This window comes from Oncorhynchus kisutch, linkage group LG10 (assembly GCF_002021735.2).
Source record: "Oncorhynchus kisutch isolate 150728-3 linkage group LG10, Okis_V2, whole genome shotgun sequence".
Classification (NCBI taxonomy): domain Eukaryota; kingdom Metazoa; phylum Chordata; class Actinopteri; order Salmoniformes; family Salmonidae; genus Oncorhynchus; species Oncorhynchus kisutch.
Genome location: NC_034183.2, coordinates 23,634,108 through 23,649,940, shown reverse-complemented (window position 1 = coordinate 23,649,940; position 15,833 = coordinate 23,634,108). Strand labels below are relative to the sequence as shown.

General features: G+C 43.3%; 1 protein-coding gene across 1 annotated transcript in view; it reads left to right on the top strand.

The window, feature by feature from the left end:
- The window catches only part of LOC109897490 (cytosolic carboxypeptidase 6), a 469,989-nt gene that overhangs the window by 436,010 nt on the left and 18,146 nt on the right, over window positions 1-15,833 (top strand). Inside the window, exons 11-12 of the mRNA XM_031832857.1 lie at window positions 8,517-8,628; window positions 15,524-15,676. Coding sequence (XP_031688717.1) covers window positions 8,517-8,628; window positions 15,524-15,676 — 265 coding nt within the window. The remainder of the gene's footprint in view (window positions 1-8,516; window positions 8,629-15,523; window positions 15,677-15,833) is intronic.

The following is a 15,833-nucleotide window of genomic DNA, read 5'->3' as shown; positions in this document are numbered from 1 at the left end:
GTACTTGCTTCCATTCAGCCACAAGAGCATCAGTGAGGTCAGGCACTGATGTTGGGCGATTAGGCCTGGCTCTCAGTCTGCGTTCCAATTCATCCCAAAGTTTTTTTTTTTGTATTGGTATTTTATTAGGATCCCCATTAGCTGTTGCAAAAGCAGCAGCTACTCTTCCTGGGGTCCACACAAAACATAAAACATAATACAGAATGACATAATACAGAACATCATTAGACAAGAACAGCTCAAGGACAGAACAACATACATTTTATTTAAAGGCACACGTAGCCTACATATCAATGCATACACACAAACTATCTAGATCAAATAGGGGAGAGGCGTTGTGTCGTGAGGTGTTGCTTTATCTGTTTTTTGAAACCAGGTTTGCTGTTTATTTGTGCAATATGAGATGGAAGGAAGTTCCATGCAATAAGGACTCTATATACTACTGTACTCTTTCTTGAATTTGTTCTGGGGACTGTGAAAAGACCCCTGGTGGCATGTCTGGTGGGATAAGTGTGTGTCAGAGCTGTGTGTAAGTTGACTATGCAAATAATCTTGGATTTTCAATACATTGTTTCTTATAAAAAGAAGAAGTGTTGCAGTCAGTCGCTCCTCAACTCTTAGCCAAGAGAGACTGGCATGTATAGTATTTTATAATTATTTATTTATTTATTTATTGAATATCTGTAACATACAATATACTTGCAGTGAAGCCGCTCACCAACTACATCATGCCAGTCATCCAACAGATTCCCATTCAGAGCGACACACAGAAGCATCCAGGGTCAATGCCCTGCTCAAGGACACGTTGACAAATCTACCACCAGGCCAAAAAACATGAACCCGAACCCTCCAAGATCCCCAATAGCTGTCCCTCAACCATTCAGGACCCCTCCCACAGTCCCCCCAAGAAGAACAATTTTAAATAAAAAATGTAATTAATTCCATTCCCCACCCCCAAGAACCCCACAATGCACCAACAACCAAGAGAATTAACTAAAGAGAAAAAAGGAAAAGACAGAAGAAAACAGCAAACAACCATGCAAAAAATATATATATATATAATACTTTTTAATCAAAGGACAGAAATGCCAACTGTATATGTTTGTGTGCATAGTATTTACAGTGCCTTGCGAAAGTATTCGGCCCCCTTGAACTTTGCGACCTTTTGCCACATTTCAGGCTTCAAACATAAAGATATAAAACTGTATTTTTTTGTGAAGAATCAACAACAAGTGGGACACAATCATGAAGTGGAACGACATTTATTGGATATTTCAAACTTTTTTAACAAATCAAAAACTGAAAAATTGGGCGTGCTAAATTATTCAGCCCCCTTAAGTTAATACTTTGTAGCGCCACCTTTTGCTGCGATTACAGCTGTAAGTCGCTTGGGGTATGTCTCTATCAGTTTTGCACATCAAGAGACATAATTTTTTTCCCATTCCTCCTTGCAAAACAGCTCGAGCTCAGTGAGGTTGGATGGAGAGCATTTGTGAACAGCAGTTTTCAGTTCTTTCCACAGATTCTCGATTGGATTGAGGTCTGGACTTTGACTTGGCCATTCTAACACCTGGATATGTTTATTTTTGAACCATTACATTGTCGAATTTGCTTTATGTTTTGGATCATTGTCTTGTTGGAAGACAAATCTCCGTCCCAGTCTCAGGTCTTTTGCAGACTCCATCAGGTTTTCTTCCAGAATGGTCCTGTATTTGGCTCCATCCATCTTCCCATCAATTTTAACCATCTTCCCTGTCCCTGCTGAAGAAAAGCAGGCCCAAACCATGATGCTGCCACCACCATGTTTGACAGTGGGGATGGTGTGTTCAGGGTGATGAGCTGTGTTGCTTTTACGCCAAACATAACGTTTTGCATTGTTGCCAAAAAGTTCAATTTTGGTTTCATCTGACCAGAGCACCTTCTTCCACATGTTTGGTGTGTCTCCCAGGTGGCTTGTGGCAAACTTTAAACGACACTTTTTATGGATATCTTTAAGAAATGGCTTTCTTCTTGCCACTCTTCCATAAAGGCCAGATTTGTGCAATATATGACTGATTGTTGTCCTATGGACAGAGTCTCCCACCTCAGCTGTAGATCTCTGCAGTTCATTCAGAGTGATCATGGGTCTCTTGGCTGCATCTCTGATCAGTCTTCTCCTTGTATGAGCTGAAAGTTTAGAGGGACGGCCAGGTCTTGGTAGATTTGCAGTGGTCTGATACTCCTTCCATTTCAATATTATCGCTTGCACAGGGCTCCTTGGGATGTTTAAAGCTTGGGAAATCTTTTTGTATCCAAATCCGGCTTTAAACTTCTTCACAACAGTATCTCGGACCTGCCTGGTGTGTTCCTTGTTCTTCATGATGCTCTCTGCGCTTTTAACGGACCTCTGAGACTATCACAGTGCAGGTGCATTTATACGGAGACTTACACACAGGTGGATTGTATTTATCATCATTAGTCATTTAGGTCAACATTGGATCATTCAGAGATCCTCACTGAACTTCTGGAGAGAGTTTGCTGCACTGAAAGTAAAGGGGCTGAATAATTTAGCACGCCCAATTTTTCAGTTTTTGATTTGTTAAAAAAGTTTGAAATATCCAATAAATGTCGTTCCACTTCATGATTGTGTCTCACTTGTTGTTGATTCTTCACAAAAAAAAGCAGTTTTATATCTTTATGTTTGAAGCCTGAAATGTGGCAAAAGGTCGCAAAGTTCAAGGGGGCCAAATACTTTCGCAAGGCACTGTATATCAGCCCTCTGATTACAATTAAGAGCAAAATGTACCACTCTGTTCTGGGCCAGCTGCAGTTTAACTAGGTCTTTCCTTGCAGCACTGGACCACACGACTGGACAATAATCAAGTTCATACAAAACTAGAGCCTGCAGAACTTGCTTTTTGGAGTGCGGTGTTAAAAACGCAGAGCTTCTCTTTATTACGGCTAGACCTCTCCCCATCTTTACAACCACTGAATCTATATGTTTTGACCATGACAGTTTACAATCTAAGGTAACACCAAGTAATTTTAGTCTCCTCAACTTGTTCAACAAACACACCATTCATTACCAGATTCAGCTGAGGTCTAGCACTTAAGGAATGATTTGTACCAAATACAATGCTCCTAGTTTTAGAGATGCTCAGGACCAGTTTATTACTGGCCACCCATTCCAAAACAGACTGCAACTCTTTGTTAAGGGTTTCAGTGATTTCATTAGCTGTGGTTGCTGATGCATATATGGTTGAATCATCAGCATACATGGACACACATGCTTTGTTTAATGCCAGTGGCAGGTCATTGGTAAAAATAGAAAAGAGTAGAGGGCCTAAAGAGCTTCCCTGAGGTACACCACACTTTATATGTTTGACATTAGAGAAGCTTCCATTAAAGAAAACACTTTGAGTTCTATTAGATAGATAGATAGATAGATCTGAATCCACGATATGGCAGAGGTTGAAAAGCCATAGCACATACGTTTTTTCAACAACAGGTTATGGTCAATGATAGCAAAGGCTGCACTGAAATCTATCAGTACATCTCCCACAATCTTCTTATTATCAATTTATTTCAACCAATCATCAGCCATTTGTGTCAGTGCAGTACATGTTGATTGCCCTTCTCTATAAGCATGCTTAAAGTCTGTTGTTAATTTGTTTACAGGGAAACCGCATTGTATTTGGTCAAACACAATTTGTTTGTTAAGAGCTGGCAGCAAGCTTATAGGTCTCTGTTAGAATCAGTAAAGGCCGCTTTACCACTTTCGGGTAGCGGAATTACTTTGGCTTCCCTCCAGACCTGAGGACAAAGACTTTCCTCTAGGCTCAGATTAAAAATATGACAGATAGGGGTGGCTATAGAGTCAGCTACTATCCTCAGTAGCGTTCCATCTAAGTTGTAAATGCCAGGAGGTTTATCATTATTTATCGATAACAATAATTTTTCAACCTCTCCAAAATGAACTTTATAAAATTCTAACTTGCAATGCTTTTCTTTCATCATTTGTTTTTTTTATGCATGAATACAATTGCTCACTGATCGTTGTTGGCATTTCCTGCCTAAGTTATCCCACTTTGCCAATTAAATAATAATTCAAATAATTGGCAATATCAAATGGTTTTGTGATGAATAGGCCATCTGATTCGATAAAATATGGAGATGAATTTGTCTTTCTGCAAATAATTTAATTTAAAGTCATCAAAAAGTAATTTCATTGATCTTGGCTTCATAATAAAATGTGTTCTTCTTTTTGTTGAGTTTAGTCACATCATTTCTCAATTTGCAGTAAGTAAGCCAGTCAGATGTGCAGCCAGCCAATTTATTAGCCACTCCTTTTGCCCCATCTCTTTCAACCATACAGTTTTTCAATTCCTCATCAATCCATGGAGCCTTAACAGTTCTAACAGTCAGTTTCTTAACAGGTGCATGTTTATCAATAATTGGAAGAAGCAATTTCATAAATTCATCAAGTGCAGCATCTGTATGCTCCTCATTAATCACATCAGACCAACAAATATTTTTAACATCATCCACATAAGAGTCACAGTAAATCTTTTGTGTGATCTCTTATACACTATTTTAGTTCCAGCTGTTGGAACTTTGGCTTTCCTGGATATAGCCACTATACTGTGATCACTGCATCCAATGGGTGCGGATACAGCTTTAGAACAAAGTTCTACAGTATTAGTAAAAATGTGATCGATACATGTGGATGATCTTGTTCCTGTAGTGTTTGTAAACACCTTGGTAGGTTGATTAATAACCTGAACCAGATTACAGGCACTGGTTACAGCAAGAAGTTTCCTCTTAAGCGGACAGTTTGATGAAAACCTGTCATATTCATGTTCCCAAAGAAAGTAGACCTCTCTGTTTACATCACATACACTATCAAGCATTTCACACATTATTTAGATACTGACTGTTAGCACGTGATGGCCTATAGCAACACCCCAAATGAAAAGGCTTTAGATGTGCCAAGTGAACCTGCAACCACAACACTTCAATAACACTTGACATAAGATCTTCTCTAAGCTTTACAGGGATATGGCTCTGAATATATACAGCAACACCTCTCCCATGAGCATTTCTGTCTCCTCTATAAATGTTATATCCTTGTATTGCTACTGATGTATCATTAAATAAATGATCTAAGTGAGTCTCAGAAATGGCTAATATATGAATGTTATCTGATGTTAGCAAGTTATTGATTTCATGAATCTTATTTCTCAGACTACATACAGTGGGGCAAAAAAGTATTTAGTCAGCCACCAATTGTGCAAGTTCTCCCACTTAAAAAGATGAGAGAGGCCTATAATTTTCATCATAGGTACACTTCAACTATGACAGACAAAATGTCCAGAAAATCACATGATAGGATTTTTAATGAATTTATTTGCACATTTTGGTGGAAAATAAGTATTTGGTCAATAACAAAAGTTTATCTCAATACTTTGTTATATACCCTTTGTTGGCAATGACAGAGGTCAAACGTTTTCTGTAAGTCTTCACAAGGTTTTCACACACTGTTGCTGGTATTTTGGCCCATTCCTCCATGCGGATCTCCTCTAGAGCAGTGATGTTTTGGGGCTGTTGCTGGGCAACATGGACTTCCAACTCCCTCCAAAGATTTTCTATGGGGTTGAGATCTGGAGACTGCCTAGGCCACTCCAGGACCTTGAAATGCTAGGTATGGTGTTCTTTGGATGCAACTCAGCATTCTTTGTTCTCCAAACACGACGAGTTGAGTTTTTACCAAAAAGTTCTATTTTGGTTTCATCTGACCATATGGCATTCTCCCAATCTCCTTCTGGATCATCCAAATGCTCTCTAGCAAACTTCAGACAGGTCTGGACATGTACTGGCTTAAGCAGGGGGACACGTCTGGCACTGCAGGATTTGAGTCCCTGGCAGCATAGTGTGTTACTGATGGTAGGCTTTGTAACTTTGGTCCCAGCTCTCTGCAGGTCATTCACTAGGTGTGGTTCTGGGATTTTTGCTCACCGTTCTTGTGATCATTTTGACCCCACGGGGTGAGATCTTGCGTGGAGCCCCAGATCGAGGGAGATTACCAGTGGTCTTGTGTGTCTTACATTTCCTAATAATTGCTCCCACAGTTGATTTCTTCAAACCAAGCTGCTTACCTATTGCAGATTCAGTCTTCCCAGCCTGGTGCAGGTCTACAATTTTGTTTCTGGTGTCCTTTGACAGCGCTTTGGTCTTGGCCATAGTGGAGTTTGTAGTGTGACCGTTTGAGGTTGTGGACAGGTGTCTTTTATACTGATAACAAGTTCAAACAGGTGCCATTAATACAGGTAATACAGGTAACGAGTGGAGAACAGAGGAGCCTCTTAAATGTATAAATTTTCAGCCCTTTCCTGGGTAGCTTATCAGAGATATACTGAAAAGAGCCAACAAAGCAAGAGAAAAATATGTACATTCAGCAGTGTTACGACTGTCTTCGGGTGAAAGAGAGGAGGACCAAGAAGCAGCTTGAATATAATCCATATTTAATGGGAATACTTAAACAATGAACAAAAACAACAAACCGCCATAAATGAACAAAGACGATACAGTCCCAAAACGTAACCACTTGCACACTGGAACAGGAACGATGACCCACAAAATACCCAAACAATATGGCTGCCTAAATATGGTTCCCAATCAGAGACAACGATAGACAGCTGCCTCTAATTGAGGACCAATCTAGGCAACCATAGACTTATAAAAACACCTAGATAGGAAACACCCCCATAAACATACAAAACCCCTAGACAAAATCACATACATCACCCATGTCACACCCTGACCTAACCAAAAGAACAAAGAAAACTAAGAATACTAAGGCCAGGGTGTGACAAGCAGTCCATTAATCGATTGGTGTGTGTGTGTGTGTGTGTGTGTGTGTGTGTGTGTGTGTGTGTGTGTGTGTGTGTGTGTGTGTGTGTGTGTGTGTGTGTGTGTGTGTGTGTGATGCGGGGTTGAAGCTATGAACACATAGGTCATCCCTTCCAGGCTTCTGGGAGGGAGGGTGGACAATGAGCCTGTCACCCCCAAAGCCAATTCTTCCTTTGGCCACCTCTCCTTCCAGTTCTCTGCTTGCCAATGACTGGAACGAACTACAAAAATCTCAATCTCAGGTACAATGGCTAACCGCATCGCGGGCTGTGTTCAAGAAAACCCCGCTAGCTTGATATGCAGCTAGCTAGCAGCGACACCAAATAGCTCCTCAGACCCATCCTTGGCCATCAGGATCACTGGAAAGAGAGCAGTCCCAGGAACTGATGCCAACTGCGTCGCGGGATCCAAACTAAGAAGCTAGCTAGCTACCAAGAACTTTCCAATAACAAACTTTTCAAACTGAGCTCGTCCTCGTTCAACAGGAGTTGAGGTCAGGGCCCTGCAGGCCAGACAATTTTTTATTTTTTTTACCTTTATTTAACTCGACAAGTCAGTTAAGATCAAATTATTATTTACTATGACAGCCTACCCCGACCAGACCCGGATGATGCTGGGCCAATTGTGCTCCGCGCTATGGGACTCCCAATCACGGCAAGATGTGATACAGCGTGGAATCGAACCAGGGACTGTAGTGATGCCTGTTGAACTGAGATGCAGTGCCTTAGACCACTGCCCCACTCTGAAGCCCTAATGTAAGTTCTTCCACACCGATCTTGACAAACCATTTCTGTATGGACCTCGCTTTGTGTATGGGGGCATTGTCATGCTGAAACAGGAAAGGGCCTTCCCCAAACTGTTGCCACGAAGTTGGAAGCACAGAATTGTCTAGAATGTAATTGTATGCTGTATCGTTACGATTTCCCTTCACTGAAACTAAGGGGCCCAGCACGAACCATGAAAAACAGCCCCAGACCATTATTCCTCCTCCACCAAACTTTACAGTTGGATTGGTACAGGTAGCGTTCTCATGGCATCCGCCAAACCCAAATTAGTCCATCTGGATTGCCAGATGGTGAAGCGCGATTCATCACTCCAGAGAACGTGTTCCCACTGTTCCAGAGTCGAATGGCGGCAAGCTTTAGATCGCTCCAGCCGACGCTTGGCATTGCGCCTGGTGATCTTAGGTTTGTGTGCTGTTGCTCAGCCATGGAAACCCATTTCACGAACCCCCCCGACAAAACGTTATTGTGCTGACGTCGCTTACAGCTCTAGCAGGGCAGAAATAATACCAACTGACTTGCCATGTTGAAAGTCACAGAGCACTTCAGTACGGGCAATTCTACTGCCTATGTTTGTCTATGGAGATTGCATGGCTCTATGTGGATTTTATATACCTGTCAGCAACGGGTGTGGCTGAAATAGCCAAATCCACTAATTTGAAGGGGTGTCCATATACTTCTGGCCATGTAGTGTATGTGCAGATTGATTCTTGTAGAACAATCAGGTAGTTAAAGCTAATTGACTGTTTAGTGAAAATCTGAAAGAAAAAATTGATTGCTGATTGAATGAATTAGTGTTGTAGGTATCAGAAAATATTAAACTCATGTGTGTATGGTCATTTCCAGGTGCTCTCTTATGGGTTTTGATCTGAACCGTCACTGGCAGGAGCCGTCCCCCTGGGTCCACCCCACCCTCCACGCCGTCAAACAGCTCATTGTACAGCTCAGCCAAGACGCAGTGAGTCCCAATCTCCAACCTGCTTCTAACATCTGTATTACACACTTTATACAGTAGTATGGGCTGTGCATTCTTCACCCTGAAGCACACAACATACAAACTTTTCAGAGTCAAGAATGGGCTGAAATTCCACAGAGATCCTAGCTCTACACTGGGTGGACAAAACATTAAGAACACCCACTCTTTCCATGACATAGATTGACCTGGTGAATCCAGGTGAAAGCTATGATCCCTTATTTATGTCACTTGTTAAATCCACTTCAATCAGTTTAGATGAAAGGGAGGAGACGGTTAAAGAAGGACTTTTAAGCCTTAAGACAATTGAGACATGGATTGTGTGTGTGTGCCATTGAGGGTGAATGGGACAAAAGATTTAAGTATCTATGAATGAGGTATGGTAGTAGGTGCCAGGCATACCGGTTTGTGTCAAGAACTACAACGATGCTGGGTTTTTCACTCTTAACAGTTTCCCATGTGTATAAAGAACGGTGCACCACCCAAAGGACATCCAACTTGACACAACTGTGGGAAACATTGGAGTCAACATGGGCCAGCCTCCCTGTAGAATGCTTTTGACACCTTGTAGAGTCCATGCCCTGATGAATTGAGGCTGTTCCGAGGGCAAAAAAGGGGGTTCAACTCAATATTAGGAAGGTTCTTAATGTTTTATACACTCCGTATATACAGTAAAACACCTGAGTTGAGGTTTGAACTCTGTTCTGAACTCTATTTCCAGTTTAGTGCTTAGTTCACTCCTGTGGAACTGAAGAAAGGTGCTTTGGGATTGATACTCAGCAGCTCTCTGTAACGTGTACTGTAGGTCTCTGGGACATTAGATAGTACTGAGGTGCCGGTGTCTGTTGTGAACTCTATATTCAGCTTGCACTTTCTTTCTTAGAGGACCTGGCCCTTGTGTTTTTTTCCCCCTTCATGTTAATTATAAGTGGAAACGCAGGTTGTTAGATTACTGAAGGTCAGAGTCTGTCCTGGGAATCGTCTGCCCTTTCTTACACTTTCTAATCCTGATAAGACCAGGGCGTTCTGCTGAGCAAAGGGGCGCGCCCCTCAGTTTAACCTTTTCCCCTAGCACTGACACGCTGATCGATGGGCTCCTTCATGGTAGAGTGATCCACTCATGTCCCTCACACTTCTGCAAACTACATACACACACTCACATCAAAACACACACCACACACAAGTACATACTGTAGGTACCCTCTCTCTCTCTTGCTCTCTTTCTCTCTCTCTCTCTCTCTCTCTCTCTCTCTCTCTCTCTCTCTCTCTCTCTCTCTTTCTCTCTCTCTGTCTCTTTCTCTGACACAACCACACAGCACCATTTGCATTCACTCTCATACTCATGCACATACACTACTGGTCAAATGTTTTAGGACACCTACTCATTCAAGGGTTTTTCTTTATTTTTCCTATTTTCTACATTGTAGAATAATAGTGAAGACATCAGAACTATGAAATAAAACATATGGAATCATGCAGTAAGCGAAAAAGTGCAGTTGCAAAAACCATCAAGCGCTATGATGAAACTGGCTCTCATGAGGACCGCCACAGGAAAGGAAGAACCAGAGTTACCTCTGCTGCAGAGGATAAGTTCATTAGAGTTACCAGCCTCAGAAATAAATAAATGCTTCACAAAGTTCAAGTAACAGACACATCTCAACATCAATTGTTCAGAGGAGACTGCGTGAATTAGGCCTTCGTTGTCGAATTGCTGCAAAGAAACCACTACTAAAGGACACAAATAAGAAGAAGAGACTTGATTGGACCAAGAAACATGAGCAATGGACATTAGACCGCTGGAAATCTGTCCTTTGGTCTGGAGTCCAAATTGGACATTTTTGGTTCCAGCTACTGTGTCTTTGTGAGACACGGTGTGGGTAAACGGATGACCTCCGCATGTGTATTTCCAACCGTAAAGCATGGAGGAGGAATTATGGTGTGGGGGTGCTTATTTTCAATGATGGCCTAGGAACAGTGGGTTAAGAGTTACATGGGTCCATATGTGTTATTTCATAATATTGATGACTTCACTATTATTCTACATTGTAGAAAATAGTCCAAATGAAGAAAAACCCTTGAATGAGTAGGTGTTCTAAAACTTTTAACCGGTAGTGTCTCACTCCAATGCACTCTAACTCCAATAGAGAACATGCACATGTAGCTCAGTGCAGAGCCACGGGCTGCGAAAGAGAGCCTCTGCCTGCCTGCTACCCACATGTGTAATTATGATTCCACTGGCAGATCCAGTGGCTGGAAGGAGAACTCTCATTAAGCTCTCCACCCCTTTACCACCTCACAGTGTCTTAACCCCCCAGCACCCTCAACACTACATCCATCCATACAGTACAATCCCAACTAGGGCCGTGTGCCCACATCACATCAGCCCCACTCTCTCCTAACCCATCCCCTGCCCTGACTGTGGCCGACTGGCCCTGTCAGAGGAGAAGCCTGGGCTGCCTCTCTCCAGCTAATCACATCAGACACAGCACTCAGATTTGGGGCTCCCACATGCCAGTCCCAGTGCCAGTTCTATGGCCAGGGGCCTGGCCCTCCATCCACTGCTGTCTCACACTGTGCATATCCACTAATGAGGCTACAAGGCCACGGTCTGAGGACAACAGGAGGAGATCAGTGCCGGGCTAACATGCTACTCTTTATTTGTCCACTTCCCTCTAGCTGGCAGATGGTTGCAGACGCAGAGGATTCCAAGCTGTCACTGGCCATTTGACTCTTGAAGAATGTCAAACCGAAGCCATTTCTCTAGCTTTAGGAAAGGGCTCAGTGACAGTCAGACTGCAACAGCATTTATTTCATCCCTTTTTGTTATATAGAAGCCTTATTTTTTATTTTGGAAAATGTATAATTGTATCTCTGTTTCATTAGAGAAAGATCCCTCCTTTTTTGATCATCTCTAAGAAGCCATTTATCTAAGCTTGATTGACAATGATTTATTTTCATTAAATACAGATTTGAATAGCTTCTTAGCAAAGCTGTCAACTTACATCCTTATTAGCTCTGAAGCCATCTGAATGTAAGGACATATGAATAGTTGTATAAATCCTGTAATTTCACATCCACAGCTGCGCATTGGTCAAAAGCAAAAATTTCACAGAGTCAGTGATGCAAGAAAATATATCTGTGAAGAGTGAAGAAACAACTGGACCCATCTCCTAACTAATGCAATGCTTTCCCAGCCCATTTATCAAAGGAGAATAATCATTATTTTTGATTGGCTGATTACTCAGAACATTCATCATAGTGAATGTATCCCCACCAATCTGATAGCGGCATTTTGGATCATTTGTTAAGGATGACAAAAGGGCCAGTATTGCTATGGTTCATTTCTGACCTTTTTAATATTACAAAATTAATTGTATGTCTGAAACAAATGTATTTGGTCCTGTCATGCCTGCTAGATGGCAAATTGCACCTTGAACCGCCCCCCCCCCCCCCTCCTCCTGGCTCTACTTTCTTTTCCTTTTTCCTGTGGGGAGTCTTTGTCTGCTGTGTTCAGGGCGCTTGGGGACAATGCTATTTTCGTCTGTCTGTTGAGATGTCCTCTGGTGTCATCGGCCCATTTCTTATCCATTTCAGAGATTTACGGCCAATTTGTCGCCATCATTACTCCCCCTTTTCAATTCCTTAACCGCCTATTCCAGTTTGAAGCAGAACTGTCTGGCTCTCACAGGCAAAGAACAAGAAAATGGCACGGCAGAGGAAGCCATTTGGGGTGTCTCTCTAGTTTCGTGCTGTTTGTACTAAAGATGCTTTGGTGACACAGACATAGATCCACCAAACAGACCCAGGGTGTGTGAGAGGTTGGGAGGTGGATAGATGGAGTAACAGACTTTCCTGGCACACAGGGCTTCCAGACAGATGCAGCTGCTTACGAAGCATTAACAGCCCTGTTGCAGAGTGCTGTCTGAGTGCCCGTTCAGCTTGATTACAAGTCACCTCTGTGTTAAAAAGGAACAAATATGTCCATCAATCAGTCTGTGGCAGAGAGAGAATGAGGGGCTTACAGGATTGAGCGCTGCCATGTCTGTTCTCTCTCTGTATCCCACTGGGACCCACCCATCGAATGCACAGTATCACTCATAACTCTGCTCCCCAGTCATGCACGGATACTTCTAGGTTTTATTCTAAATGTATAAACACTCTACGTGCCCTGGATGTTGGAGTACCAGCTGTATGTTAATAATGTTAGCAGAGAGGAAACGTTTGATGCAGGAAGTTCCACTGAACCTAGCTAGGGTTTCTTTTAGAGGTATTGCTGATGCTAAGGGCTTTGTGAGAGAATCTGCCTTTAGTCTGTAATCCTGCTTAAATCCTGCTTAAATCGCCCCCCCCCCCCCCCCCCCCCCCCCCCCAGACTAATTAATATGTAGTAGATAAGTACTTGTCTGACCAAATTAATTTGACCTTCCCCATTAAACTAAACTGGAGCAACCCCAGTTCAGATCAAGTTGAGTCCAATTCCTTCTATTGAGTTGTAGGAACTGCTACCTAACAAGCTGGTCTCTCTCTCTCCCTCTCTCTCTCCCTCTCTCTCTCACTCTCTCTCTCTCCCTCTCTCTCTCCCTCTCTCTCTCTGAGACATTTAATTTGTAAAGCCTCTGCACTCAGATTGTCTTTTGACTTTCCTTCTCTACATTTCTTAATTGCCTCTAATTGCTTGATTACAATTTCAAATGAACAATTCTCTAGGTCAAAGTGGGTTGGTAATTAAACAATCAATCACTGCTCCAGCCTCACAGTCCTGTCTGCCTGTGATTGACAGCACATTAGGAGACTGTTATGCTAACTCTCAGTTGACATTGTGGGCTGGGTTGAACTTCACTGTATCATTGTACTTCCATTGTCCTTGAGATATTAAGGGGAATCACCACTTAGGGTCGAGTGACTCCTTGTTTGGAGACTGGGAGATGCTGTTGGTGATTCACTTGGCTTCCCAGCTTGAATCTTTTGTATAATTCTGGAGTAAACCGCTGGAGCGTGGCCATTTAAGCGACCCAATGCTGTGCGAACATTTCATTTTGATTCTTAATTTACATTGTTAACAGAGCAAAGCAGTCGAGCCAAGCTATACTTTACATTGTTAACAGAGCAAAGCAGTCGAGCCAAGCTATACTTTACGTTGCAGAAGCTTGGTACCAGAGAAAATGATGCCATTTCATGCAGTACTCCATCATTTGAGCTGTACTTTAACAGGGGGAAGGGTCATTTTACGTGTGTGTAAAAAATCCCACTAGGTGGTTCCAAAGTCCCAACACCCTCCACACCCTCCTCCCTTTACCTGGGTGAGCGTTGCCGATTAGAGGGCTTTCTGCCTCTAGCAGACACTGGGAAGTGGGAACTCCTTCAACTGCCTGATGGAGCTGCCTTAATGGCGGCTGTGTTTTGCTTTCTTTTTCCCTTTTTTGTTGTTTCCCGCTCTTCCTCTCGGTCTCAATCGATCTGCCTGCCAGAGCCTGCTGCCGGCCCACTCCCAGCCACAATATTTCACAGCCAGCCATCAGAGCAGCTGACAGCACCGCGCTTGCCAGGAAATTGCTTTGGCTGTGAGCAGAATTTCAAGCATTGCGTCGCCCTCTCCCCCCTCCTTTTCCTCTCCTTCTCCATCCCTCCCTACCGCCTGACGACCCCCGGGAACTGAGATACGCTCTGGAATGTGTAATGAGAGGAGAAGGAGAGAGAGAGGGAAGAAAGAATGAAAGAAAAATAAATATGGAGTGAAAGGAGGCTGTGCTGGGCTGTGCTGGGGAATGAGGGGTCAGGGGGAGTGAGAGTGAGAGAGGGCTCATTACACCTGCTTCACCGTGTCCACGGCTAGAGAGAGAGAGAGCTTTATACACTGGCCACAGTAGCATGGGATTGGCCTGGAATTTCATTCTACAATTCTCTAACATGAAACTGAACTTTTATTCCCCACTGTGTTACCTCTGCTGTGCAGCCGTGTCAACTGAGGAGATTTTCACAAGACTGTCCCTAGAAGAATGTCTATCGCCATATAGCACCGCTTTTATCTTTGTCTTTTAAAGCCAAACTTCTGAAATAAAGCCAGAATTAATTATGAGAGGTGTGTACTGACGCAGATGTGATCTGAGGTGTGCGTGTGTGTGTGTCCTTGAGTGTGTGGCAGCTGGCTCTCATAGTGTATTCCTCTCAGCTCCTCAGGAGTGTAGCTACAGTACCTGGTAGTCTGAGTAAAGCCTGATTGTGTGTGGGCTGGACTGTTGTATTGTTGTGCAGCTGTATCTGGAGGGGTCACCCCCAGCCAGTCTCCATATCTCCTCTGTGTGGGGCCACCAATACTGTCTCCTGAGCACTCCTCTCTTTAGCTCTGTCCCTGGGCTCTACTGGGGATAAAAATAGGACTTGTATCCTATCATTCTTACCCCCGCCCCTCCCCTCCCCTCTCTCTCTCTCTCTCTCTCTCTCTCTCTCTCTCTCTCTCTCTCTCTCTCTCTCTCTCTCTCTGTCGCTGTGGGAGGTGTGTCATCTCCTCTGTGCTTTCTCCTCTGCTGCTCTGCCACCTCTGAGAGTCGTCTTTCAGATGGCACTCCCATGCCGCCGCTTCCCGCTGTCCACCCCAGGAAGCTGCCCTCCACAGTCAACCAAAGCATTTGTGTGACACAGCTTGGTTGTTGTTGTTCCCACTTGTTTTGTGCTCGGTTGAATCCAGGCTGTGGGCATATGAAAACAGTGTAGGCAAGGAGTCCCAGTCAAATCAAGAACTTTACATTTTGATGGAAATGGCAATGGCTATGAAATGTGTAAATGGTGTATATTCAGGAGGTTTACACTCCATTTGTGACACCACTGCTTTCTCTATATTTCTCTTTGTTTGTCTGTCTGTATTTGTTTGTGGCGTACACAGAAGGTGGGTCTGGAGTTCTACATTGATGTGCACGCACACTCCACCATGATGAATGGCTTCATGTACGGGAACGTGTTTGAGGAGGAGGAGAGAGTCCAGAGACAGGCCGTGTTCCCTCGCCTGCTCTGCCAAAACGCCCCAGACTTCTCCTTCGTAAGTTCCTCACATCAATCAACCAGGGCCCAGAGTTTTCCCTGGTCAGGCCATATCAATCCTAACCCTACTCATCTCACAGATGTTCCACAGGAATACAGCCCACATAATAGCAGGTGCTAGTTGTCTATGCTACAATAGTGACTGCATGAACCAC